We start from the raw sequence: 26844 nt of genomic DNA, 5'->3' as shown, positions 1-26844 counted from the left end.
CGTGTTCAATTACTTCACTTTACATTATTTTCTTCATAAATGATAACAAAATACTGAAAGATCATGAACTTGTAAAAGATTTCTTAGAAAAATTTAGTTTTTTTTATTACGAAAAGGGTTAAAATTAGTTTAAAAACCACCACTCAGTACCCTGTTTTTAAAATGATTCCCTTTTGGTTTTGGACCCCCCAAACAAAATTCCTGGCTACCCTATTGCTGATAAGTTTATCGGCACCGATTGCTGAGCCATTCAAAGAGATCCAATAAAAACAAGCTTTATTCCGCGTTCTGTAAAGCTAGCAATCTTTTTAAAAAAATTTAAAATCGAAACTACATTGGGGACATCCGCGTTCAGAGAGGTCATTTTAATCTTTCTTATTCGTTTAAATTGAGAAAATATTTATGACCTAGGTTTCTTTAAAAGTGATATGGCTCAATTCCATACATCATTTCCTAATCCAAGCAATAGAAATCTTAAAATTTGACCATAAATGACTTTCGGTTATATATATACTAACTTGGTTATCAAGCGTATGGCTAAAATATTCTTCATTTAGAAATAATTCACATTATAACATTTTATCATAGATTTCACGACTTCATGCTAAAGCATTAGGGAATGGAAAAGTCTACTCTCGAATATTTATTCTTCCTCCATCTTATCTATAAAATTGCCGGATTCTTAGAAGTACGTCATGGCTGCTTTCAAATAATATAATTTAGGAAAAACATAGAAACAACACAATTTATTATTTTACCCTTTGCTTTTATCATCTTGTAAAATATTAAAAATTTAAGTAATGTGACAACAAAAACTGCAGAGGATTTTAAACAACTTTAGGAAAGCTCAAACATTGGGTCCATAGTTTTATGGTCGACAAGTCTTACATTTACTGATTATATAAAATAATAGGGAAATCATAGTTAATAATACGTGAGGCATGAGTCTCTACGTGACATAAAAAGAATAAAATCGCACAATATTATTCTCCACTTATTTTGCAAGCACATCTCATGACAAAAAAATTGGATTGTCACGGTAGTTAAATGATACAAACAGACCCTTATTTCTCCCTTAATCTGCGTCATGTCATCTTTACTGGGCACAAAAGTCAATCTGATCTTCACGGTTCCATACCTACTCTGTATTTCCCCTGCAATGTCGTTCGGATTTGCCTTATCTTTTTATCCCTACGCCGTGACCAGCAGCGAGTTATCTTATCGCATGCGAACATGATTTTGAGCGATGGAACCACTACCACAGTCTTCCAGTAGACCTGTATCAGTTAATGTGAGTCCGACTCCAGTAGGTCCTCGTGATCATCGATGAATCTCAAAGTTTCCACCGACATCTCAACGGCATCTTCTGGAGAGGTTAACGAACGCCTGGAAGTGCCTGGAAGTATGGATCTGTACTTTAAGTGATTTTACCAAAGCTTCTCGTCGATTCTCCTATTTTATATATTTTTCAAGAGTGAATAAATATAAGCATTCCATCAGTAGCTGCACTTGGAATACAACACAAACGAAGAAGAATAAATCAAAGAGAATTTCACAATGAAGTGAAAGCCGAAACCAAGAAAGAATCGTATCCCTGGAGAAATTTCAATTATATGTACCATTGAAATTTTTAGCATTAATTCATTAATACTCCTTTCCAACCTCCTGCTGAAATTTTGTCGTCTCTTTCGATTAATCTTCGCCGTGTCATTTTTTGTGTCAACAGTGAAGATTTGGGAAACCTTTGCATTACTTGCGAATTAACTTCCCACCAGTGTTTCGATTTGAGTGTTGAATCTACATCGGTGATCCAGATACTCTAAAGTCCAAAGAAATGACTGGGATACATTGGTTTGTGTTTCTTTGCGTGATAGGGTCTATGACCATAGCAACTGCCCTCGACACCGCTAACCTTTCCAAGGCCTCCGTTGCTGTGATCAAGGATACAGTGAATACCAGTATCATAGGCGAAAGGAATGGAGAGGACACTAACAACGTTTCCTGCACTTCTGAAGCCGATGACAGAAAATGGGATATTCTGTTTGCGTTTGAGGCAAGTTGTCTTTGAGTGCACAAAACCATCAGGGCATTTTGTATCTGCCGGCAGTATAGCCTCTGTGGGAGGTGATGGAGAGTTCTTCAATCATTATCATAGAAATAAAAATTTTAGATTTAATAAGAAAAATAAATTTGTAATAATCAGCAGTGAAAGGAAGATTTCTCTTCCGCCCTAATCTATGTAAAGCTCAAACTACTTCAAATATATACATACATATTAAAAACTTACGGCAGCAGTCTCAGGAAATTGATGAAATTTTCTAAAACCTTTTATCCAATAAGATATTTTGGTAAGAGGTGCTTATAGCAAAAAATTTACGCAAAGAAATTTTTCGGAACCAAAATTAAATATTTTAAGGGTGCCGAATGAGAGGTATTTCATATTTACAAAACAACAAAACATGAAGAAATTTTATAAGCTCAAATAAATGGCTACTGCGTCATTTAAAAAAATTTGATATTCAAATTGGCATTTTATATCATCAAACTTTATTTGATAAGCGATTGATCGCGAAATCACTTTAGTTGCTGAGGTATTCAAAAACCTCACCCCTGCTAACGCCACAACTGTGGGCAACCTAAAATTCATTTTAACGTTATCCACAAATTATTTGATGTAAAAGTAACTAAATTAAATGCTTTTTGGTCCTTAACTGCTTCTATCTTCTTCCTAGAACAGCTGTTTTCATTTTCACGCATTGGAGATAACAAATAATTGCATGATTTGTAGAAACATGGCAGTGAAAAAAATAATATCTTTTTTGAAAATGTCCTACGTGTTAGGGTACCATTTGCGCCATTCGCCAATCGCGTCAATCGCCTAAGTCAAATGTAAAGAATGGTTAGGAATAGGATTTGAAGGGTCGCTCCCCAGTATATCAAAAAAGTGTTCAAATGCTTTTATATAAGCCACTGAAATGGAAATGACTAGTAATGGTATCTGATAATTATATGGCCACTTATGTTTGTAAATAGATATTTATATTTGGCTGAAGAAACTTGATGAACGACTAAAAATAAGGTAATTTTTAATATTGACAAGGGATAATTGAATATTTTGGGGGAGGCGTTTAGTGAGCTTCTTTTTGGAGTAAGAGTTGAAAATGTGAATCAATTCATTAGTTCAACCTACGGAGGCCCGAAAACAATTAAAATGTAATTATTATTTAGGGAAAATTCTGTGTTTGTACTTTATTATGTTTTAGTAAACGGTATTAGTTTATCACTTTCTTAGCTTATGTCACGAATAAAGCCTCGTAAACCTCAAAAAGATTTTTCCACTTAATAACAGAAATGTAAAAAAAAAATTATTTTGTCATATGATCTTTTTAGTCGAGTTTCCGATATCACCGAGGTATTTTACTGATGGTTTGACAAATAAAAATTCAACCCTGTACAAAAGAAAAATGAGAAATAAGGATTTTGAGCATTATTATTCGTTTATTTTCACGGAAAATGGCGAATTTTTTAATGAATGAATTCGGTTTTAATTTAAAAAGTAAAAAACCTATTTTTTGTTTATAACGCGCACTTTCTTATTGCCATTAGATTCAGGGTTTTATCGGTGTCTTAAAAAAATGAACGTCACATGGTTTTATTCTAGGTCGATTTTAAAATTACTATTGGTAATAAATTAATGAAAGTTACCAAAAATACAACTAATATTAGTAGATGATTTAATCAGTTACTCCATAAATGGGACTTTCCATGAAATGATACCTCATCCTCACGAATTTTACTCCGGCAATCATTAAAAACAGAAAAAGTATATCACATAAATCAAAATTCAGCAATTATATTGCTCCACGACGGGAAAAAATGGGTCGACATGCTTTCATTTCCTCTGTATTATTTGATGTAACATCCACTGTAGCTGCTCAACGGCCAAAACGATTTCATTTGCAGGTAATAATTGGGATACGACGGAAAATTTTATTAGGTAGGAAAATTTTATTTGAGGTTTACTTTAATCGGAAGTGGCACGCTTGAAAAATTATCATCTTTATAGGTACATTTCTTTAGACACATTCATAGCGGCGGAGGCATGTGGGAAGAGGATAAGGGCAATTTAAAGTCAACTGATGATTTTGTTGTGTAATTAATTTTCCTGTAGCGGTTTACAAAGATTTTTCTTGTTGGTTCAACATGAATTGTATATCCTACAAATTTGCGCCGGATACCATCTCATTTGGGTAAAAATATGTTTCGTTACTTTGAAAGAGGAATGTCCCAGAACAAAGAAATACTCTAACGCCCAAAGAAATGACCAGGATACATTTATTTGCGCTTCTATACGCGATTGCGTCTACAACCATAGCAACTGTCTTCGACATCGCTTACCTCTTCAAGGCCTCCGTTTTTTTTACCAAGGATACGGTGTACACCAGCAGGGCCGGAATTAGGATGTGAGTGGCCCGGGGCCCATTTTTGTGGGAGGCCGTGAGGGCCACTGTTTCAGGGTATTGCAATTTGTTTCCTAAGAACAGAAAATTCAAGTAGCATAATTTTCACCAAATTTATTGACAATGTAACAAACTGACCTCTTCGTCTTCCTAAATACACAAAGGGAGGCGCGCGCAACTCGTGTTTCCGACGACACCGCTTGACGTGCCACTGGTTGAGGTACTAGCTACATTAATAACTCCAACGGGTTAAGTGTTTTTTTATCAGCAGCATTTACCATTTATTAACGTTCATGTTAATCATATACAAGCCCCTCGTACATATTAGTTTTCTCTTTTTTTCGATTTCATGATATTTTCCTCTATACGAGGAACTCATAGAGAGGATAGTCTTCCCTGCTCTATATTAGCGGAAAGCTCATGCTGGGTGGATAGCCCAGGGCCCGGGCCCCTTGAGCCCCACGTTTAATCTGGCCCTGAATGTCCCAGAACAAATAAACACTCAAACGCCTGAAGAAATGACCAGGATATATATATGTTTGTGCTTCTTTACGCGACAGGGCGTGCGACCATAGCATCTACCCTCGACACCGCTAACCTTTCACAGGCCTCCGTTTTTTTGACCCAGGATACTGTGAACACCAGTCTCCTAGACGAAAGAAATGTAGATAACACTAGCAACGCTTCCTCTACTTCTGAAGCAAATTCCACAAAGTTATGCCACCATCTTATTTAGGTTAAAATATATTTTATTGCACTCAAAGGGGCAATGTCCCAGAACAAATAAATCATCTATCAATGTGTTCTTTTACAGGACGTGTACTACCCATCGCTGATCGCCCTTGGCTCCGCTACCAACGTTCTCACCCTGCTTGTGCTGATGAAGTCGCCGCGCCTCTACCGCACTCCGGCCTCCGTCTACCTGTGCGCCCTCGCCGTCTCCGACACCTTAAACCTGCTCAACCTCTTCCGTCAGCGTCAACCTCCAATGTCCGTGGAAAACCCTTTTTGCAGCGTGGCTGCTTCCTTGGAGCACATACGCTGCCCCATCTACAAATACCTGGACTACGTACCCGTGTTCTTGAGGTGAGTCTTAAAGGACTACGTGAATTTAACTGGGAATTCATCAAAGAATTCAATTGATTGGGGGAAAGAACGGGTAATTAAGCGTTCAACAAAATATCCGTCTTATTCAATATCTTCTTTGGGAGAAAGCCTAGCACCATTGAAACCGGCAATATCATCGAAGTTAAGCAATATTGGGTCCGAACTAAATTTGGTTGGATGTCCATTCATGTCTTCACCGAGGCGATCTAGTTTTTTGTCTTGAAGTAGCATGCAGGGTAAAAATGGGGTTGATGCAATGGACCAAAAAGGTCTAAGTGCTACGGCATTTGACTGAGACCCCCCAAAACCATGCAATCTAATTGTTTCTTTAAGGTCTGAAAACATAGAGCGGTTCTAAGATGATTTTCTTCGTGTAGCCCTGATATCTGCTCTAAATTACTCAAGCAATCTAAGCCTAGTAAATTGTCCCAGAGTATCCAGCGGATTGCAGCCCAATTCGTTTTAGATCTGAGTAACGTTCTTTTTTCACTGAGTAGTGGACTAATTTATTGATAAATTAATCAGTAATATGTAATCTGTCTAAGGAAAATAGGCACAACAGTGAGGAAATCAGGAAGAGAATTGCGTTAGCAAAGAGGACGTTTTAAAAAGGCAAGAGCTAATGATGGGATTGTTTTGGTAGAGTTCATCTGGTGTGTGGTGCTGTTCACTGAGAGCACGTGGATCCTGAGGAAAGAGGATTATGGTAGATTATTCCAGAGAAGAAGACCTCGACAAAAAGCGTCGCTAAAGACTGTCACGATTTTTCACTTCGTAACTTAACATCAACTATGATGTACTTACATTTTCGGTCTATTCTAAGGTGACCTTAAATTAAGTCCTAAAATGAATTTATACAGCCATAGGGATATTAATTCATTTTAGGACTGAATTTAAGGACATATAGACCAATGACAAAATATTTCATCACTTTTACAGCATGAAGGTATTCATTAACATAAAGATAGATCACGAATTATATGGAAACATTGATCTCTCACCCTAAGTTATTTAAAGAATGCATTACTTAATAAAATAATAAAAAGCTAAATGATTTAAAATGCTTGCAAATAATAAATACTCATTGTTGCTTCCACGTTGTTTCGGCACAACTTATGAATTTTATGAAAAACATCTAAGTTCTGTAGGGGTCAATGGGTATAATAATAACCCGTTACTATAAGAGATAATAAACATGTAACGCGCAGCATCATACAGAATGTCAATAATGGTATTCAGGATTAACCTATATTACGATATGATGCACGGTTATCTGTTCCAAAAATTGTACTTCGGGAAAGATAAGAGTCACTGACTGTAGGACAGGTGGACTCAAAGCATGTTTTCTGTTTTTGTACTTACCACGGCAGTTCCTGGTTCGTTTTGGCATTCACGTTGGAGCGCTTCGTAGCTGTACGGTACCCAATAAGGAGCATATCTTTCTGCACTAAGAGAAAGGCTCGTATTGTGTTGGGCGTGCTTTGCTTCTCGTCCATGGTCTTCAATGCCCCTCTGCTGTTCTTAGTCAACTCAAAACCATCCTGCGAAAGCCCAGAGCAGAAGTTTCCCGCAGTGACTGTAACATCAGAAACAATGGTTTGTATACATCATATTACGGAACGAAATATCTATATTGTCAAGCAGGGTTTTCTAACTTGTTTTCCTTAAGCTTCAAATTCAAATAATCCTATTTGTACGATTAAATAAAATTAATTTAAGTAAATGTTTCTTTGAGCATGAGTGCAGTATCATCATTATAAAATCTCACAATCACTTTAAAATGTGACTAAAACATAATTCAGAGACTTAACTCGTAAAAACATGGAATGCTTACCTTGATATACCTTGAAATCCCCTATTGGAGTCCCTAAGAGACCCTCTTTTTGCACCTCAGGGTCCGATTGGACTTTTTCTGGGAAGATCCATCTGTAAGCACGAGTGAGCAAATGCCATACTACTTCCATACATTTTCATACTTCTACTTCTTATTTTATTAGTCAAAAAATACGCTCAATTGCTGGAATATTGACGCCATGAATGGCACCACGATGTCGCCGAAGAGTAACTGTGAGACTCAAGAGGTGACAACCTTGGATGAATCAATGATGAGACTCGAAGATTCTCCTACCGAAATGCGACGTAATGGAGACAGAGATCATGTAGACAATGCCAATGGTAAGCAGTAATAGTTTGCAATCTTTCATTTTTAAGGTCACCTGTTATAACCCAAGTTTTATTTCCATGTTTAGAGGAATAAAAAGAGAGTGTCATTAAAATAAAAAAAGGTTTCCTATATTAGGTGGGTTTTATAGGTGCAGAAATATAACTAAGAGTCCATTGAAACCTACCGTTGAAAATGATTTTAAAATCTCGAAAATTTTATTCCTCCAATAAAACGGCTATTCATCTTCAAGGAGTAATCTGGATCTGAAGTAGATAGGGTGAGACTTTACTTATTTCTTTATGCAGCTAACTTTTTCATTGGTTTTTCAGTCTATTTTTTCTATATTACTATCTATTGAAAAATACCCAATAGTTATGTGATAAAAAAATGAAGGAGCAAGAATCATATGTATTCCTGTACCCCTTCAAGCTAAATTATGAGGATAATTTCCCACTCCTCTCAGGCTCTTTACACGACTGTGTACCACAAAACACACCGTGTATGCGCGAAACGAAGTGCGGCTTCAAGAAGGAATACACTGACTTCAGTCTGGTGTTCAGCCTCGTGGACTTGATTTTCGTGTTCCTCCTGCCATCGGCTGGCATCGTTGTCCTCAACTTGTTCATCGCGGCCACGCTTTGGAAGGAACGTCGTCGCTGGAGCAGAGTTAAGGCAAGTACCTATGTCGTACAAAAGTAAAGAATGTGTATCAGAACAAGAAATTAGACGTTGGTTGTCATCTTCCTGAACATTCTTGATATTTCTTAGCTTTAAGATGAACAATGCCTTTTTTCCTTAGTTTTGCGCCCAGGATATACACATATTAAATGCAAAAAGCAACATGGAGAACAGTGGCGCCGACTCCATGGGGCCTGAGGGGGCCTGAGCCCCCTCAAAAATTCGTTATGGGCGTGGGGAAAAAATGTGTCAGGCTTGTCGACTTTCCCCGGAGTGTCCAGATATCGAGATTCGAGTTATCAGGGTTCTAATTTTAATCATATGACTTCTAAAATGCTTAAAAAACTTAAAACTCACTACTTATAAAATTTCCCGGGGCAAGATCTCCAGTTTGGGCCCCCCCAATATTTTTTGTTAGTTGGCGTTCCTGATGGAGAAAGTAACGTAGCAGTACAAAAATATCCCTACAAGTTGTAGCCAATACATAATTCACTGGAATGGCACAAATACAGCAGACGTATTTTGATGTAGGATGCAATATACGGTCTTTTTGAAGGAATACCTTAGAAAAATATCTTCCGTTCTCTTGGGAGTATCGGAAAAATGGTACCTACTCCATTTTTGAAGAGATTAATAAGGGCCAATTTCACCAACGCCGATCAACGCTTGATCTTGGATAAACCGTACAATTAATCTCAAATCAAACTTGTCAATTTGTTGCTAATGGCAGCGAAAATACATATCAATCCAATATAATAAATGAACCAAAACGGCGAAAAACTTGCTAGGGTAAAGAATAGTCCACAATCGATATTTGATTGGTAAAAGAAACTAGACAGACCTTCACTAACTTTACTGAACAAAGCTATTGCTTAGTTAGATAAATGACACCAAGCGTCGCCGACAACGAGATATTACTGTGTAAGTAATTTTCTCGAGAAAACGAACAGTCTTCTACGGCGAACGTATTGAATATTCACCATGGTGGAAAAACTGGCAGCTTCAGTTATTATCTAAATGTGGTAGAAAGCTTGAGGTGAAGGTAAAGTAGGACTAAAATTTCAGTCTTTCTTAAGAATGCAGGCTTTTACCACGATTATTAAACAAAGAAGCCTTTTCTCTATCAGCAAAACCACGGAAGCCTTAATATCATAATTATGATTTTGCTGAACATTCCAACTCTAAATGTACGGAAACTCAGAATAATATTTTTATTCCTTTAGCCGTATCTCCGAGTCAGCACATCCACGTTCACCTCTTCCCTACACGAACGTACAGCATCTATACTGTCCAAGCGAAGATCTCTTCCCAACCGGACATCCCTTCCACCGCTCATGGTCCTATCACCTCTACCACTTCTGCGGCCGATGGAATCTCCGGCGTCCCAGAAGGAAGACATTGGGCCCTCTCCTGATTCGTCGCCGAGCGGAGGAGAAGTGGTGGCTTCGCTGGAGGTCGTATCGGACACAACTTTGTCCCAGATCGAAACCACGTCGTCGCCTCCGGACAGCCCGAGCGACAACCTGCTTCCCGCCAGTCCTGAGGGCTTCGCATACGGACCCTTGGGGGGACATAAGCACCAGAATCGCGTGACGATGGGGATTGGTGTCAAAGGGGCGAAAGTGACCGGTATGCTGTTCGTCGTGTCCACCGCCTTTGTCGCCCTGAATCTGCCAGCTTACGTCATCAGGATATATGGGTTGTACCTACAGGTAATAATAGCGTCATGATACTACTAAAATAGGTAAGCCATTGCGCATGCTGACGGTCGCGTGATTTCTTTTCCAAGGTGTATCCTATTGAGCAATGGCGTAGCGAGGATCCCCCCGAAATATAAAAACACAATTACTTTGCTTCGTAAAAGAAAAAATATTGAAAAATCATTAATTTCTGGAAGATTTCTTTGAAAAATGAAGTTTTTCACTCTGTGTCTCATGCATGCATTGGTTATCTCAGACGATGTAAAACTCCTGACTACTCGTATAGCAACTTAGTCCCTGTGATGTCACGTGGAGGGGCATCGCATGGGCGCCAATTTGGCCTTTTTCAAATGGGGTTAAAATTGATCATTAACATTCGTCTAAACTGGGATTTCTAAAACCAAATGATTTGTATATTATAAATACACTAATGGTGGGTAACGAATCACAATCAATGCCTTTCGTTTTCTTTGATGAAGGAAACTTCCCTAAATTCCATTCAAATTCCATCCAATTATAAATTCAACATACTAAAAAGACAGTAAGTCACTGTTCTTAAGCTATAAGTTTTCCACCTAAAACTTCACATCGCGGCGTAGAAAACACTGTTGGTCAATCGTCTTGAGAGTTTATCAAAGCTTTTCTAATCTATCAGTAGGAAATCACTTAAAACTACTGGAGATAACAATAAAAGGAGGCATATGTCATGATTTGCTGAGTGGATTAACGGGAGATATATTGAATGAGCTCTGATTAACGGAAAGGTTGCGGATTGATTTTGATCGCGAGAAGTCAACGAAACATTTCATAACATTTATGGTAAAGCAATGGTCGAAAAATGCTCTCATAACGAATTGTATGAAGTGAAATGCCTAACATTTTCCTTACATAAAATTGACTTAACGCCGGAATAAAAGAGATTTTTTTCCAAACAAATACGGTGAATTAGGGAGTCGATATTAGAATGACGTGCGCATAATATAAATAATTGGTGAATTTATTGAAAGGAGAAAGGTGAAACAGTATGTAGAATTAAAATCAAGCGGGAGATAGATGTTCCTTGCGGGAAAAGCCTATAAATCATACATCCTTTTGGAGACCACGGTCGGAGAAAAAATGAGCATCTACAGCCACGAGAATTAAAATAATGGTAGCTTAAACAGCCTTACAAGAAAAATTCAGACATAGTTTTGTAGCTATTTATAAAATGATACATATAAAGTTAAATATAACAAAAATACAGATGATATTCGCTGAGAGTGGTAACTTAGTGGGTAGAGCGCTTGTTTTGTGAACAGAAGTTCAGTGATAAAAATCTCGTACTAAGCATTTAGACACCCGAATCAAAAATCCTCGAAGAGTGAGGCAGATTGTGGAAAAATACTAGTCCCCAATCCTTGAGGTGTAAATATTCAAAATTTCTCTTATTTAAAAAGATAACTGCGGAGGAAAATGGAGGAGTATTTTTCCACCGATCGGCATCATAAGATATGCAAACGGAATCATTGAAAGGAAAATGTGGATTTTCCGATGCAAAGATTATCTTTGTTTATGATAAACTTTAATAATAATTGATATCATAACGCAATCTTTAAACTGATTTCACAACTTAAAACTGGACCGACAAAGAGTTTAAACGAATTGTATTCCATGATTAAACTTACTATCCATAAAAATAAAACTAGATTTAAAAAAAATAAATTTCTAAAGAAAATTGAGAGTGGGCCGTACACGTTAAATGGTGGTCGAGTGTAATCATGAGGTTTTTAATAGATGATTTCTGAAAACAACATTCATTCCCGAAAATTCCTCCAAGACCTGATTGTAGTGTCACGCATCGGTACTTATTGCTTACATGCTTATTCCATCATTCCATGCTTATTATACGATTATTCTCCTACTTTTAAGTCTTACGGGATGCAGCCGAAAAGGCCGCATGCCTGATAATTTAAAAGGCCGACAAATCTGACGAACAAATAGTCAGGTCATATGTTTTTCAGTTTTACTTAACGCAGAAACGGTTTGGAATCATTAAGTCTACTGCTTGAATAAAACCATCTCCTTTTCTATGCAGATTTTTCTACACTAAGCAGCCATCAAAAGCGTTCTAGGCATCGTTTAGGATACAATTCTTTAGTTAAGAACTCTATCTTTCCACAGTCAACAGTCGACAGCGAGTCCGAAGCAGTTTTGGCCACGAAGCATCTAGCCTTCCCACATGTTGTTGCCGAGGTTTTCTACTACACGAACTTTGGAATCAACTTCTTCCTATATTGCATTTTTGGGAACAACTTCCGCAGATCTTTCAATACTCAAACGTGCAGGTGAGTGAAGTGGTTGGGAAAATGGGTTTCTTAGCCTTTTTAAACTATGTACTTACCTCAGTATTTCAACTTGCGCTTCCATCGCTTGAGTGGTTATATGTCTGCTCCTTTCACCAAAGAAACTCATTATATTCAACAATTTCTACTTTTTAAAAAGTTTTTTAGCTCAGTACGTTTCTGGAAAATGTTGTAATAGAATTTATTTAAAAATTTTGACAGGTAAAGCAATGTCAAATGCTTATAATTCTTATCGGAGCTAATCCCTTCACTAACATGTGCAAGGCATGAAATAAGATTCTTTTTATAGCTCAAGTGTCTAAATATTTTGCAAAATATTTGTATGAAAACTTTCAAAACCGCTCAATTGAAAAAAATATTCTAACACAGCAAGATGAAGGTATACAAAAATTATAATAGTTATTAGTGATATGAATAATATAACGCCATGCAATTGATAACCTGAGATGTGCAACAGCCTATCAGACGTATGCGTCTTGCGTCTAGGTGACGAGGTCACTTGCGAGGAGATCATAGTGCTAACTTTATCCATTCCACTTCAACTTATTCTATGAATATCCTTACCTTTATTAATTTTTCCTATGGCTCTTTTTTAATGGAATGAAATGATATTTTATTGTTTTGTAATCAACTTAGAACAGTGAAATAAAAAAGTGATTATTATTTCATATTATAAATTAACCATTTAAATACATAGGGAGCACATCTATCGCTAATAGTATAAAATCATTTAATTTCTTCCATTGCATAATATTCCATGAAATATGAGCTCTTAATGTACATTATGAATCTACCAACACTGTTCAACTTTCACATGTTTATATTGTTCCCCTAAATAGCGCTAAAATTACCAAAATCTGAATACGAGCTACACTCGTGATTTGGTATCGGAATTTCATATAGAGCTGGACTCGTTATTTCAACGCCAGGAGTTCATGAGTTCCTACGACCATTTCAGGCTATTCCGCTGGCTTCAAACATTCGTTCCCTGTCTTCGAAGCATTTCTTGGCCAACAAGGGACCAGTGGAGTGGGCAAGGAGTGAAGACCAACAGCTGCAAAATGGATCGCAGACACAGGGGCGAATCGTTCACGTCATACTCTCGAGCACGGACGCTAACAGGTAGGCTATCCTAGATTTTTATGTCTCATTGTGAGTGATCCTGAATTTGGTTGCTACTCGACTATCGTCGATGACCATGACACTATTGCATTCAGGGGCGTGACAACACTAAAAACTCCCCGAATCGATGGAGACGAACTCTCGTGTTTAGTAGGCGGAGAATTTTTTTCCGCAAGAAATAGTATAAAATATGATCATACACTACAATATTATAGTATTGCATAAGAAATTATTGTATTATTGTAAATTATGGATGCATTAACATTTTCAACTTCCAAATATTAATATTGTTCCCCTCAATAGTTCTCAAATCACGAAAATCTGATTACAAGCGACACTCGTGATTTGGTATCGGAATTTCATATAAAGTTAGACTCGTCATTGTGCGTTTTAGCATCGGAATGCCATGACGACCTATAAATAATTAGTGCTGCAGTTGGGCCGGTACGAGCCGGTACGGCGTACCCCGTAAAAGCCAAACTCATTAGTAAGCATGCCAGTTAAAATACCTTTTCAAATCTGTAAAAAATAGCCCTACTGTAAATTGTCCAATGGATTTCAGAAAGAAAAATCGGAAATAATTTTTACTTCTTCAGAGTTATCTCGTGGCACAACTTGGATCTAATATAAGAGTTGGAGTTTGACATTTCAATCGCGTTCACATTTCACATTTACCAATAGACGTTCAGCTGTTGGCAAATTTTGGTGAGTACCGCCTAAATTTTTCCCAACTACAGCGCTGCCTATAATAACACTCAAGGTTCACTCATAATCTATCATATAAGGTTCACTCATAATCTCAAATACCAGTCTTAACTAATCTTAAATAAAAATAAATAATTTTTTTAATAAATCCAACGCAATGAAGCATAGATTAACGTATTTACACTGAAAATACGCATTTTGAACAATCTCCCGTGATATTAGAGGGAGGGGTCGAGCCAAATCTGACGATAACTAACTAACGAGGATTGGGGGGGTGGATCAAAAAAATCGCCAAAATCACATCACGTAATTATTTGACGCCCCCCAACGATTCAAAATTGATATCCAATTATGAAGAAGTGTGAAGATTGAATATTGAAACTCGTAATGAGGAATAGTGACAAGGATGAAGGAGCATGTAAGAGCCGCAAGTCATAAACAACTGCACTTCTCAACCATTGCAGAGCATGCCTGGAAAGAGATAGGCCACAAAATTGATCAAGGGGCCCCAGCTGCCTCCCCGTTGTTGCGCACATGGACCATATTTATTATGGTTATCTACCGATTAAGGTAGATTTCCATGGAGTTAGAAGCATTCTAAGAGCCTCCCTTGACTACTAGCACTTCCCTCTTCATTCACTGCAAGACCTACTCACTTTCATTCTATCTACAAGACCTATTCTTTTCATTCCCCTCCCTCATTTACCTAACATTCTACCCTCTAACGCTGTTTTCAACATTCATCAGGTTTCTGCTCCTCTCAGTCTGCACAGTGAGAAGAAATTATCCCGTAAACTTATGACATACTCACCCATTCACACAGTGCTAGGGCAAGTAGGTTGGTTTGGAAAGGTTAGGGTTAAAATCACGCCAGATTACAATCTTACCCCTACCATTTACCACATCCCTGCCCCCTAAAAATTTCCTCTGCCGCACTGTGACTAATGACCTTTCATCGTGAATTTACCGTATTGAAATGCACTGGTGACAGCCAAGTAGGCTGGGGCTCGTGAAAAAATCAAAACATATATCCCAGCGAGGCGAGGTACCGTATGCCGCAGAAATATTATTTTCATATTTAGCCATGATTCACCCTATCTCTTGAGATGGAGTTGGAAAGCGGACAATAGTTCAGACATAACCTACTATTAGAGCAATTACTTATACTGAAGGGCAAGCAGTAGGCAGACAAGATAACATAAGTCGCACACTTCCCGTGGAATAACTGTATATACGGGTAGAGAACTAATTTGTACTGGGATAAAATTCACTTGCTTGACACATAAATTATCGATGAGCTTTTCATAATATCGTAATAAATAAAAGTTCAAGGCTTTATAATTCAATCTATTGCTATGGAAGGTACTTATTTTCAATATTTAAGAATTCATGTTGTGCATGGAAGAAAAAGTGGTAAATTTTTTCGAAGTTCATGTCATGGGGATACTCTGGTGATATTGGACAAGATAAATAAATAAATGCTAATTTGTAATAATGAATTAATTAGATTTTGAAATGAAATCAAAAGAAAAATTACATCAGAGGTATCAGTTTATGAAATTTCACTTCTGCTTTGAAAATAAATTACCATACGCACTTAACTTACCTATGGATATAACCTGTATTTAATGCTTTCTTGTACTAATACTGAGAAGCGAGATCAGGTGACAAAAATTGCCTTTTGAAGGCGAGTATCGTGAGCACAAACATGCTTTTACAGTGTAGGGAAACTTATGACAATTCGGCGTGAAGGTAATAATAGAAAATAATTTATTGTTTTTCGGAGTAGCAAAAAATTACATTTATTTAGCCGAAAGAAATCATTATGCATAAATGTTAGTAATCATTGGCGTCATTAGTTTTCATCAAACTACCTCAAAGCTTGAAATTGAAATTCCTAAGAGAGTCTAGTGCTATCCATACGTCTCACCCGTTAAGCGAGAGAAGGGAGAAAGTATCTGTTCGTGCAAGAACGCGACGATTTAACTTCACTCGAATAACGGGACATTTCTGAATAAAAATAGAAGGAAGTCTTCGTGGAAGTTAATCTCCGTTGACGATTTAGAGGTGCAAAATGAGTACAGGTTCTTCATTTGTTGGAAAAAATAGATAGTTTCGAGAGATGTCCTAAGAGGATGCCATAGAGTTTATATTACTATAGAGTATTTATACTAACGCTCAACGGTTTACATGCAGTCTTTTTTCGCGATGCACGATTTGTTTTAAAATGTAGTACGCATACCCCCGCTCAATTTTTTTTGTTGGTGACGGATTACTCACTTAAAACATTAGCCATAACCTCAAAATACGCAGAGTATATAAAGTATACGATAGTCAACATTTGCCAGTATCTAAAAATTTGAAAATAATACTTAAAATTGTCTAAGACGAATATTTTTATAATTGAGAAACAGGCAATTGTTGAAAGGATGCACTCAATACACCCGACAAAATTCGAAGAGATAGAATAATTTTTAATGGAGTGATATGATGTCAGTTACGACAAAATACCAGTCATGAGAGAGGATGGCGACTTTGGAAGTCACTATATTAAAAATTTCACGGTTCATAGAATAAAGAAATTTTTGCCAATATTTGCCTCCTCCTCAAATCAACTTGATTACATAGTGAAAATACAGATTAGCTGCGATGAAATTCGTAATAATTTTCAATTGAAATAAATTATTGGAATGGGAACCGTATCAATGATTTTCGGCTTTTCGTAGCAGGTACGTGTATGCGTGTGAATTCATATTATTCGCTGGTTTCAGGGCATGACACGCCGTGCAATACTCGGGTTCAATAATCTCTATTCCACAAGGAATAACGGAAGTCTATGCGAGTCGCATTTCCTGATATTTTATATGTCTACCACGAGATCACACCTGTAGTGGGAGTAAACTATTTTGAGGCGGGGCGAACCGTAACGACCACGGAAGCTTCTGCTTATACGGATTATCCTGTAATACCATCACGTACGAGTGCACGTGAACTTCGTTTCTCATCCGGAACAAGGATCATGTATCGGAGAAATCAATGAAGCGGTGGATTTAGGATTTAGATAAGGGCCGTGGGCGGGTTGGCCGGCCATCTGCCACTTGGCAGGATGAATCGCTTCATTATACTCCCACGATCCCCATCCCGGGATGTCCAAGACGAGTACTGGCTTACGCGCATGACGCTTCTTTTGTTTGCTTTCCTCGACTATCACAAACCCCTAACCCTCATGCACACAGACATCGCCCGCGAGACTTCAAATAACTGAGGAAAAAGAGCTTTCCTCTCGTTTGAAATTGCATTAACCACAGTGCACAGCACTACCACTTGTTTTGCTTACAATAGATATCCGTAAATACGCTGAAAAATGAATTAAAACGACGCGCTTGTGACGACGATACTCGCTTTCACTGCGGTTTTTAACCTTTTCTGGTGACTCTACCAGGTCTTAAAATTTTGTCTGCCGTTTTTTTTCCCAAAGAAAAGTTTTTTGGTGTTATCTGACCTTAGCTTGTCAGCGGTCAGAAGTGAGTTTTATAGTAATTTGATTTACGAAATTGAGAAATTGCACAACTTGGTCAAAATTAAAAGTGCTCCGATCTGTGTGACAATTGCTTTCTCAACGTATCACGATGTCAAATCTAGATCTAGATTCGAAAAATGGCATTTAAAAATGTCAATGTTTTGACCCTCAAGTCCCCCAAAAAGTAGAGACATTGAGGCAGTCGGTAATATTGTCTTTCATAGAAAATAGAAAATTTAAGCGTTTGAACAATTTGTCATAAGGTTTCAGACGACATTCCTCTGTATAATTGATAAATTAATCAGATATTTTTCAATCTGGTTCTCTCCTCCACTTTCAGCTAGGCCGCAGCCATTTAAATATTCGATTTTTAGGAAAATTTCTGATGTTTATATGGAGGGGATCACGTAATACTGCATATTCTTATCATTTCGGGGATACCCCAAGCTCTTCGCCCTCTCCCACTTGCTACGGCATTGACTTGATCAAAGTGGAGAAATTGCAATAGGAACATAAATATATCCAACTTTATGAATTAATGAATAAATACATTCTGTAATACCAATTGGGTAATAAAAAATTCAATAGCTGCATGTGATACGTAAGTCATAGACGAATAAGCGTCCTCAGAAGTATTTAGATTACTGCTGATATTGAATATTTCATTCTATTTAACGACGTATCTGATGCGTTATACAGTTTCTATGTGACTAATTATTGTACAAAATGTATTATAAAAGTGTTGCTCAATTTCTTTTCGGTGTATAGCCTTTGTCATGGCATCTCTTGTATGTAAATATGTGATACTATTTTCTTATGCACCTAGCTTCTCATCGAGACATCGATATTCCACGTACAAAAACTTCCGCTTCCTCTCCCCCACTTCGCTAGTATACTTTGTACATACTTAGCTGACGTATTAAATAATTATCCAGGCGCATCACCGCTATTATTGTGTTCCTGATCTGAAAAGTGGCGAGCATAGGCCGCGAAACGTTATCTTGAGAAGAACTTCGACGCAGCTAACCCGAAAACCATTGAGAGAACTGCAATCTAGCGCTGCAAAAGCCTCGAGCAATCGGTGGAAAGTGGAAATCAAAAAATCAAGCAAGCGATTCGGTTGAAATCTTGGTATGCCAACCTTTTCAACTCATAAAGCATCACTAACAGCGTTAGATTCACTTCAATTTATTTATCGTTCGCTTATTACCACAGCGTTGGTTTTGCTTTACGCAACATATTTCGAGGATCTTTGGTAATTTATCATAATTTTTATCACTGAAATATACAATGCATCCAAGCATAGACTGTGGAAAGAACCCGCGTGTGCTTCTTTGAATTTATAAGATCTGCTGTGCATATATATGCTAAGAGAGTAATTAATGACTCATAAATGACTGGATTTTCCAAATTCTATGATATTGTTAATAAAGGAAATCTGTTTCGGGGAAAATATGTAATACAACCTCTCAGAGGGTCATTAGCAAGCTAAAGCGGAATTTTATTTATCAGAAAGAAAAATATAGAATTATTAGATCATTTAATTTGAAAAACATAATCGTGAAATAGAACGATTTATTCAAAATAGAGAATTTAACAAGATTCCCGTGGATGTTTACCAATTTATTTCCCGTTTTTTACATTCTTGTCGTAATCTTTGTAGTTTCTTGGACAGGTACGACAGCGTAGCATTTAAAACTAAGAGAAAGTGAAACATAAACATATTCCACCAAGCTGAATTTTAAAATTTCATTTCATTTTGTTGCAAAGTAAAAAAAGACAAACGTAAAAAATTAGTATTCCCATGGATATTTTCTATTGTCAAATGACTTATTTTTTTATGTAAGTGGTTAGAGTGGTCGTAATATACCTAGTATTCAATCAGACTACTCGCCCTAATGCCAACTGAAACAATGTTATAATATATGATCTCTGTTTAGCCGAGCCAATCATCCACAAATCACCTACGGTTGGTGTAAAAAGAGCTTAAATTCATGCAATATTGAAACTTCTTATTTATACTGTAGGTTCTGGAAAAAACTTATAATTTTTAGCTAAAAAAGTCTCGAAACATCATGCGATACGGAAAAATGTTATTTTTTCTCTCTCCAAATAAAGGAAGCATTTACACTCTGGAGTGTGTTTGTATCACGTTCCCTTATCATCAATGTCCGCTATAAACTCCCACAACGCGCTCAACTGTCCATGCCGATTCTCTCTGACGCCATGTGAACTGTACATAAACACTCAAGTTTGCTTTGCCTTCATTCACTCCCGCAGTGACGTCAGAGATGTCAACGAGGGGATTTGGCCGCAAAGGATCATCATAGGCGGGCGTCAGGAGCAACGTGACGACTTCGTCACATATGCTGTTGCTGTTTACCGCTTGTGTGGAAGACATGTGAGGAGGAAACGTTGGCTGTGGACTTGGCATGCAGGTCTCAGCGGTACAGAGGTCATCATGGATCACCCGGGCTGCACCATATGATAAGAGTCCAGGAGTCCCCAGAATTCTGGTGATGTGCCCCACGGCTGGACGGCACATGACATTGTGAAACGGATCTCGGTTCAGAGAAAACTGTTTGTAACTTCGTTACATTGGTTCAATCGATTGAACCGGTTTTTCTTATACTGAACCGGGTAGGTTTATTGGCCTGGGGTATTTTTCTGAATTTTTTATTGCTACTGATTTCTTTTTCGATTGCACTTTGGAATTTTCTGTCCACCAGTTTTATCTGTCATTATTTCATGTAGTTTATTTGAATTTTTAATGTGACGTTTCGTAATGGAAGTATCTTCCTAAAACGTAAATTTACGTTTTGACCTGAACAGCGAATGCCAAAAACTTTGCGAAGGTAAAGGTTTTACGCGCGAGATCTGTGAGTATATTCATTTTATATGGACTTTTCTCAGGTGTCTAACGGTCCAACTGGATTTATAGATCAATTGAATTTGAATCTGTCTCGTGAACTGCGATGAAAGCGTGTGTTATGTAGGCTTCCGCAGATGGTCATTTGTGAAGATACAGGTCTTCGGGACTTGGTTCCACGTTGGTCTATTTCTTTGGACAAAAATTCCGACAGGATTGCACTTCGTCTTTTCAGATCACGAAAGGGTGCATCATTAACTCAAGAGACCTGAAGAAGCCGTGTGCAATCCCTGCGAAACAGTCGTTTGGACAAACAGACACAACACGGATTCAAGTCCGGAAGACCTGTATCTTCACTTGCGATGATATTCACATGAATTGAAATGAGGAGTTGATCACTGCGCCGGGAATCGCACCGTGGACTTTCGGGTATGTTGACTATTACGTGAGTGTGGGTTGATAATCTTCTCAGGTTTCAGAACCGTGCACCGACCCGAAATCAACTGTGAAGGAAATGAATGCACCATGGTATCCGGTAGAAAGCCATACAAATCAATGCTGAATCCATTAAAATGGCAGTTTTGTATCAAGACTCCATTGATAGACCTAGCGCCACGCAGTGTTCTATCATTCCTAGAAAGTGGAGCTCAGAATTGCATTGGTTCTGAATCAGAGTTGCATTGGTTTTTCCTTAAATGCGAACCGGCATGAAGGATTTAAAAAATACCGAAGCGCTGGATGGGGTGAGTAAAAGTACCGAACAATTGGTGAGTGGGAGAACCGTGCAATCTTAATGTGCGCAAGTTCAGCATCGTCTTGCCCGAAATTTCAGCCGAGACCAAGATATGTAAATGACGAAATAGATGCAGAGGAAAAAAACATTGCAACTCACGAGATATCGTTCAGGAAATCTGATTATCTGTCCCGAAAATAATTTTTAACGAGCATACTGCGCCCGCTCCCAGCGGGCTACCCCCGCTCTTTTCAATGCAGGTCCACAGAGGGATAGGCACGTTTCTAATTTTAAAATGTAGAAAAAAAGGCAGGGTCTTATGTACAAATTTAATTGGAATATTCATGTACAAATTGAGGTCAGAGGATCTCTTTAAACACAACATTGGAAGTAATTACACTATCCTCTGTTAAACGCACATGATGACTCATACTCATGTATCAACAGGAGACTTGAATGTGGAATCAGCCGCATTTTGTTGAAAGTTATTTAAAGAATGCGATATATTGTTGCAAATGAACAAATGTATCAGTTTGTGCGCCTTTAACGTCAGGAATATTTACTGTTTTTTTGTTTTTGTTTTTGTTTGTTTTTGTTTTTTTTTAAATTATTTAAAAACCAATTTTAGGCAACAATAGCAATACTTAGGAAGTAAGATATGCCGTCGCATGTTCTCTGATAAGTTCTGTGCATTTTGGTACCTTATTTGTAGAGTTTGGTTGCGTATAAGTTGAGAAAAAGGGATCTATACACTAGAAATGACATAGAGGGTTGTATCAACTGTGACTTCACAAGGTGTAAAACACGGAAGACAGCGAACGCTAATATGCGGGGTGGATCTCTGTTCGTTGGTCTATGTTTCCATGTGTCTCTCGATATCTACTTTGCAGATAAAATAGCTTGTCTACGGGTATCATGTGCTGTACAAATATCATTAACAGAACGGAGGAAGATAATTTTTCATCTTAAGAGCTGTTCTGTCATGTTATCATTCCGCGTTATCGTTAAGTTAAAAAGAATTCTGAGTTCCACGTTCTAGGAATCATAGAATAGTACGTGACGCTAGGTCTATTAACGGAGTCTTGATACACACTGCCATTTTGTGGATTCAACCTTAATATGCATGGCTTTCTACCGGATACCATGGTTCATTCATCTTCTTTGCAGAACATGGCTTATACTTTGTGAAAGCCACAAATTAGGCTGTTCACAAAAATAATCGGGGACAATCGATTTAATTAAGATAATTCATGCCCCACGCCTATCATAACAATCTGAAACTAGGTCAGTGGGTAAGCGTGATCGACTGAATGGCTGAAATAATCCGGCTAGCAGACGAGTGGCCCACCTTAACTTCTGCATCATTTCTTGGTCTACTACCTGTTAGCTTTATGCTGCAGATTACAGAGCGAAGTAACTTCAGAATCATATAACTTATTTCAAAAGTTATTAAAGAGAAAAAACATATTTATTTGTTTTGGCACAAAATATTAATTTCATTGATTTATTTTCTAGAACTTTGTAAATAACTGAGAGAAAAATACAATTTTTTCTCCTTTCTCAAGGACTTCAATTGAGAGAAAAATTTCCATAGGTTGCAATAAATTTTCCAATTTTAACTGCACGATATTTTTCATTTTACATGCCATTATTTTATTGTAAATATCTAATATTAAAATGTATCCTTATAAATTTGTAATAATTCTTTCAGCTTAAAATAAAAATAAAATGGAAACACGGAGTACTTCCTTGTAAGCATCAAACACTTATTTTTTACCCTATCTCCTAATATCCTATCTCCTCTCTTAAGGCCTGCTTACACGGAACATTAACACGTACGGGTTAATGTCTTAATGTATGAACGCGTGAATGAACACGAAAATGCACCGTGTAACCACCCAACTTGTGCGAATGCATGCACAGAAAATAGAACCTGTTCTACTTTGGTTCATGCATTCGTACATGTTCCGTTCCGGTCCACAAAAATCATTCACGCGAACGCACATTAACTCGCACGTGTTAATGTATCGTGTAAACAGGTCTTTAAACTTCCCCGTTCCTTTTTCTTACCTAACCTAAAACCTAAAAATGAGTTTGTTTCGTAAAATAGTTCGCCACGATTTGATTGCGTAATTCCTTTGAATTAATCTTGGTGTCTTAGTTTCCTCCTTTTAAAAGTTATTTGAAAAAGCAATGGCTACTTTTCAAAATGTACCTATATATTTTAACTTCCTGGGAAAAATACGCTTTTCTTCCGTAATGCCCTTACTCTACCATTACAACACTTTAGTTTCAGTTTCTGTAAAATATAAAGACATTTGAACGATTCTCAATTGTATTGAAGTGGTAAAATACAATATGCATAATAAAAAATTACTTTTCCCCTAGGAAATGACTTTAAACAGAGTCGTGAATAGATATATTACTCCTAAAATTAAATTTTCAATGTAAAATGCTGACTACAATCCTTAAAAAAGAATATATCTGACTTAAATATGCAATCTGACAATGAGTTAGATACAATGGAAAAAGAATATTACGAGCAAAAAGAAGTAATTTTAAAGCTCAAAGTGTAGTCGTAAGGTTACAGTGAGTGAACGATGCTTAAGTTTCATTTTTCTTAAGCGTTTTTAATTTTTCAATAATGGTTCATAATATTTTTCCAGCACGAGACTAATTCTTTCGTCATCTTTCCCTTCCTATGATCTTCATTACGTCTAATTCGATATAGTCTTCCTCGCCACAGTATACACCCATGGAGATATGATAGGAGTTTATGTTTACCAGGAGAATATACTGTGCCTACCGCCCACCGCTACGTAGGTATCCCTCCAACACATTTCCAGCGCTTCATTCAGCAATGCTCGAAGTGTTTACACCCACACCCTGTTTCCGTGGGAAACGCAGATGGCTCCTATGAATGTCATGATACAGCGAATCACCAGCAACTGATCGAACTCTTGTTTGAATATAAGATATCGATAGCCCCTGGGAACGGAGTTTTCCCGTCACCTTCCACCGCATATCAACAAAAAAGTAAACATCGTTTTCAAGGGTCGCATTGGACGCTCCAAAATTTGCAATAGGCGAAAGGAATGTTGTGGCGCGCAAGTATAAAAGAGATTACATGCCAATTTATTCGACGTATTTAGCAAAAGGTTCGACGCATTTTGGAGTAAGGACGTGTCTGCCATTTGGAAACTAGGTTAAAACGTACACCCGTGTCGTTTAGGCGGCAGATACGATATAAGCGGAGTGAAGAAGTGAGTAATATATACGTGGATACAAGAAAAATTAGATCTGACACCACGGGGATGAAAGATGTGAGTACAATTTGAACTAATTATATGCTAATATCCCATTTTCATGAGCCATTGCTCCGAAAAAAAGTTTGACGCAGCTTTTGACTTCGTTCTCCTATCTGATAATCTTTTCATATAAACGCATTTCTTGTCTATCACATACTTGGCGACCTGTCTCATGTAACTCATTCATTCGGGGCCGTCCTTCCCGTACAATTGCTCTTCAAAGACCGGCTTCATCAGGCCATACTTCATGATGTAGCCAAGTTGTTCCATATTCACATAAGAGTCTCTAGAATATTTTTCCCCACTCTTATAGTTCTTCCTCGCTACTTACTCAAACGGTCTATTAAATCTTCAACATTATTCGTTAGCACCACATTTAGAATGTTTTCACTGTCAACTTCTTTGCCGCTGTCAATACCTCGCTACCTAAGGAAACACTCCATATTCATTATATGCCATACATTGAGTATGTTTTAGCGACTTTGGAAGTGGATACGGATGTTGACAACAAGAGATAAGTTAAGAGCATTCGAAATGTGTTGCTTTCGAGGAATGATAAAGATAAAATGAATCGACCGAGTAAGTAACGGGGAAGTGCAAATAGACAAGAGAAGACGCAATTTTTATTGATATGAAACAAAGATAATGAAGGCGACGACCAATCTACAAAATAGTGCCTAGCGACGCAACAGAGCGGTAATTAGACCGGTGCAAAATGGCTTCCTAGTTCTATTCTCCTCTTTTTTGTTATTTTCCTTTAATCTTCTCGATAGAATTTCCTCTCACTTCTCACTTCATTGATACATTTTAAGTAAGCTGAATGCCTGAGCAGAAAACGTACAATAATTTCCCCTATATCAACTTCACCTTTGTGATGGCGCCCTTATATTTTCCAGTACATTCTATGGCAAGGATTAATTTTTGTTATCATTTTAAGACATCGTACACTTTTCGAAAATTTGAAAAAGTATAAAAAAACTGCTTCAAACTAACAAATTTTCGTGTTATGCATTCTTGCAATGCAACGTTAAAATATTCGTTTACATGAAAGCCATTTACTGCAGATACTCTGGCACTTTCTATTCACTGCGCCCTTATATTTTACAGCACATTCTTGAATTTGTGCTATCGTTTAAAAGACATCGTTTGTTTTTCGAGCATGAGAAAAAATATAAAAAAATTCTTCAAACTAATGCATTTTCACGTTATGTATTCTAACAGAACAACGTTAAAATATTCTCTAACATGAAAGACTTTCACTGCAGATAATCAATGGCAGTCAATCAAAGTCAAATCAATCAATTTAATGTAATAATTTTTTAACCGAATCAATCATATAGAAATTGATTTCTTCATTCTATCGAAAGTCAATGGCCATTGTCATTATTCAGTGAGATTAGCGATTAATCTGGATGGAATATAAAAAAACTGGATAAAAATTCCATCAATTCATAATGCCGATTTAGTTTGTCAATTTTTGATATAGAATTCAATGAATTTTTTTATCTTTCGGATCGCCATATCTCGCCTATTCAATAAGTGAGGTCATCAACTTGGCTTAGCAGAATTTTCTCACAATCCAGCCTCTATAAATTTTAAGTTTTTAGATAAGAACCTGAATTTTGAAATAGCCTGTCATATAAAAATAAATGAGGTTTATAGAAGTCAAGTTGTACCAGTGCAATTTTTATAATTTTGGAGATAAGTGCAGATACAAGTTAATCTCTGATAAGTGTATGCCTTTGTAACACTAATATTGTGTAACCCACCAACCGTTATCTGCACTTACCTCCAAATTATAAAAATTGCACTTGTACCCCTTGGCTTCTAGGGTCCCCAAATAACCTTCATCATAATCCTTCCTTATTTTTTCGTAGTTTATTTTTGCTTAACTAGCTAGAAATTTCCCTGACAGTAGACGGTCAAGATCAGACATTTAAAGTGTTTATGTACATTACAGTGAAATTCCGTATTATACGTTTCAGCTAACTGAACCATCAGCAACCATAAGTTCTATTCATGTAGTATATTGTACTTGATGATGGCTTGGTTAGCTTTTAAGCATTAAATACATTGTAAAAAATAATTCCTTTTTTATAACAGTACTACTCAGTTTTATATAAGGCAATGGGAATA

The 26844-nt window shown here is 37.2% G+C and overlaps 1 protein-coding gene across 1 annotated transcript; it reads left to right on the top strand.

Annotated features, from left to right (window-relative positions):
* The first annotated feature begins 1277 nt into the window (after positions 1–1277).
* Positions 1278–21409, top strand: LOC124160991. Its single transcript, XM_046537127.1, has 9 exons — positions 1278–2053; positions 5275–5546; positions 6938–7163; positions 7565–7742; positions 8195–8403; positions 9633–10121; positions 12270–12433; positions 13410–13573; positions 20079–21409. Exons 1-9 carry the CDS (start codon positions 1835–1837, stop codon positions 20126–20128), a joined length of 1971 nt encoding a protein of 656 aa, XP_046393083.1. The 5' UTR covers positions 1278–1834; the 3' UTR covers positions 20129–21409.
* Positions 21410–26844: the final 5435 nt, after the last annotated feature.

The sequence above is a fragment of the Ischnura elegans genome, chromosome 6 (genome assembly GCF_921293095.1).
Source record: "Ischnura elegans chromosome 6, ioIscEleg1.1, whole genome shotgun sequence".
Lineage (NCBI taxonomy): Eukaryota > Metazoa > Arthropoda > Insecta > Odonata > Coenagrionidae > Ischnura > Ischnura elegans.
Note: the sequence above shows the minus strand (reverse complement) of the source record. Positions and strands in the feature narration are given on the sequence as shown.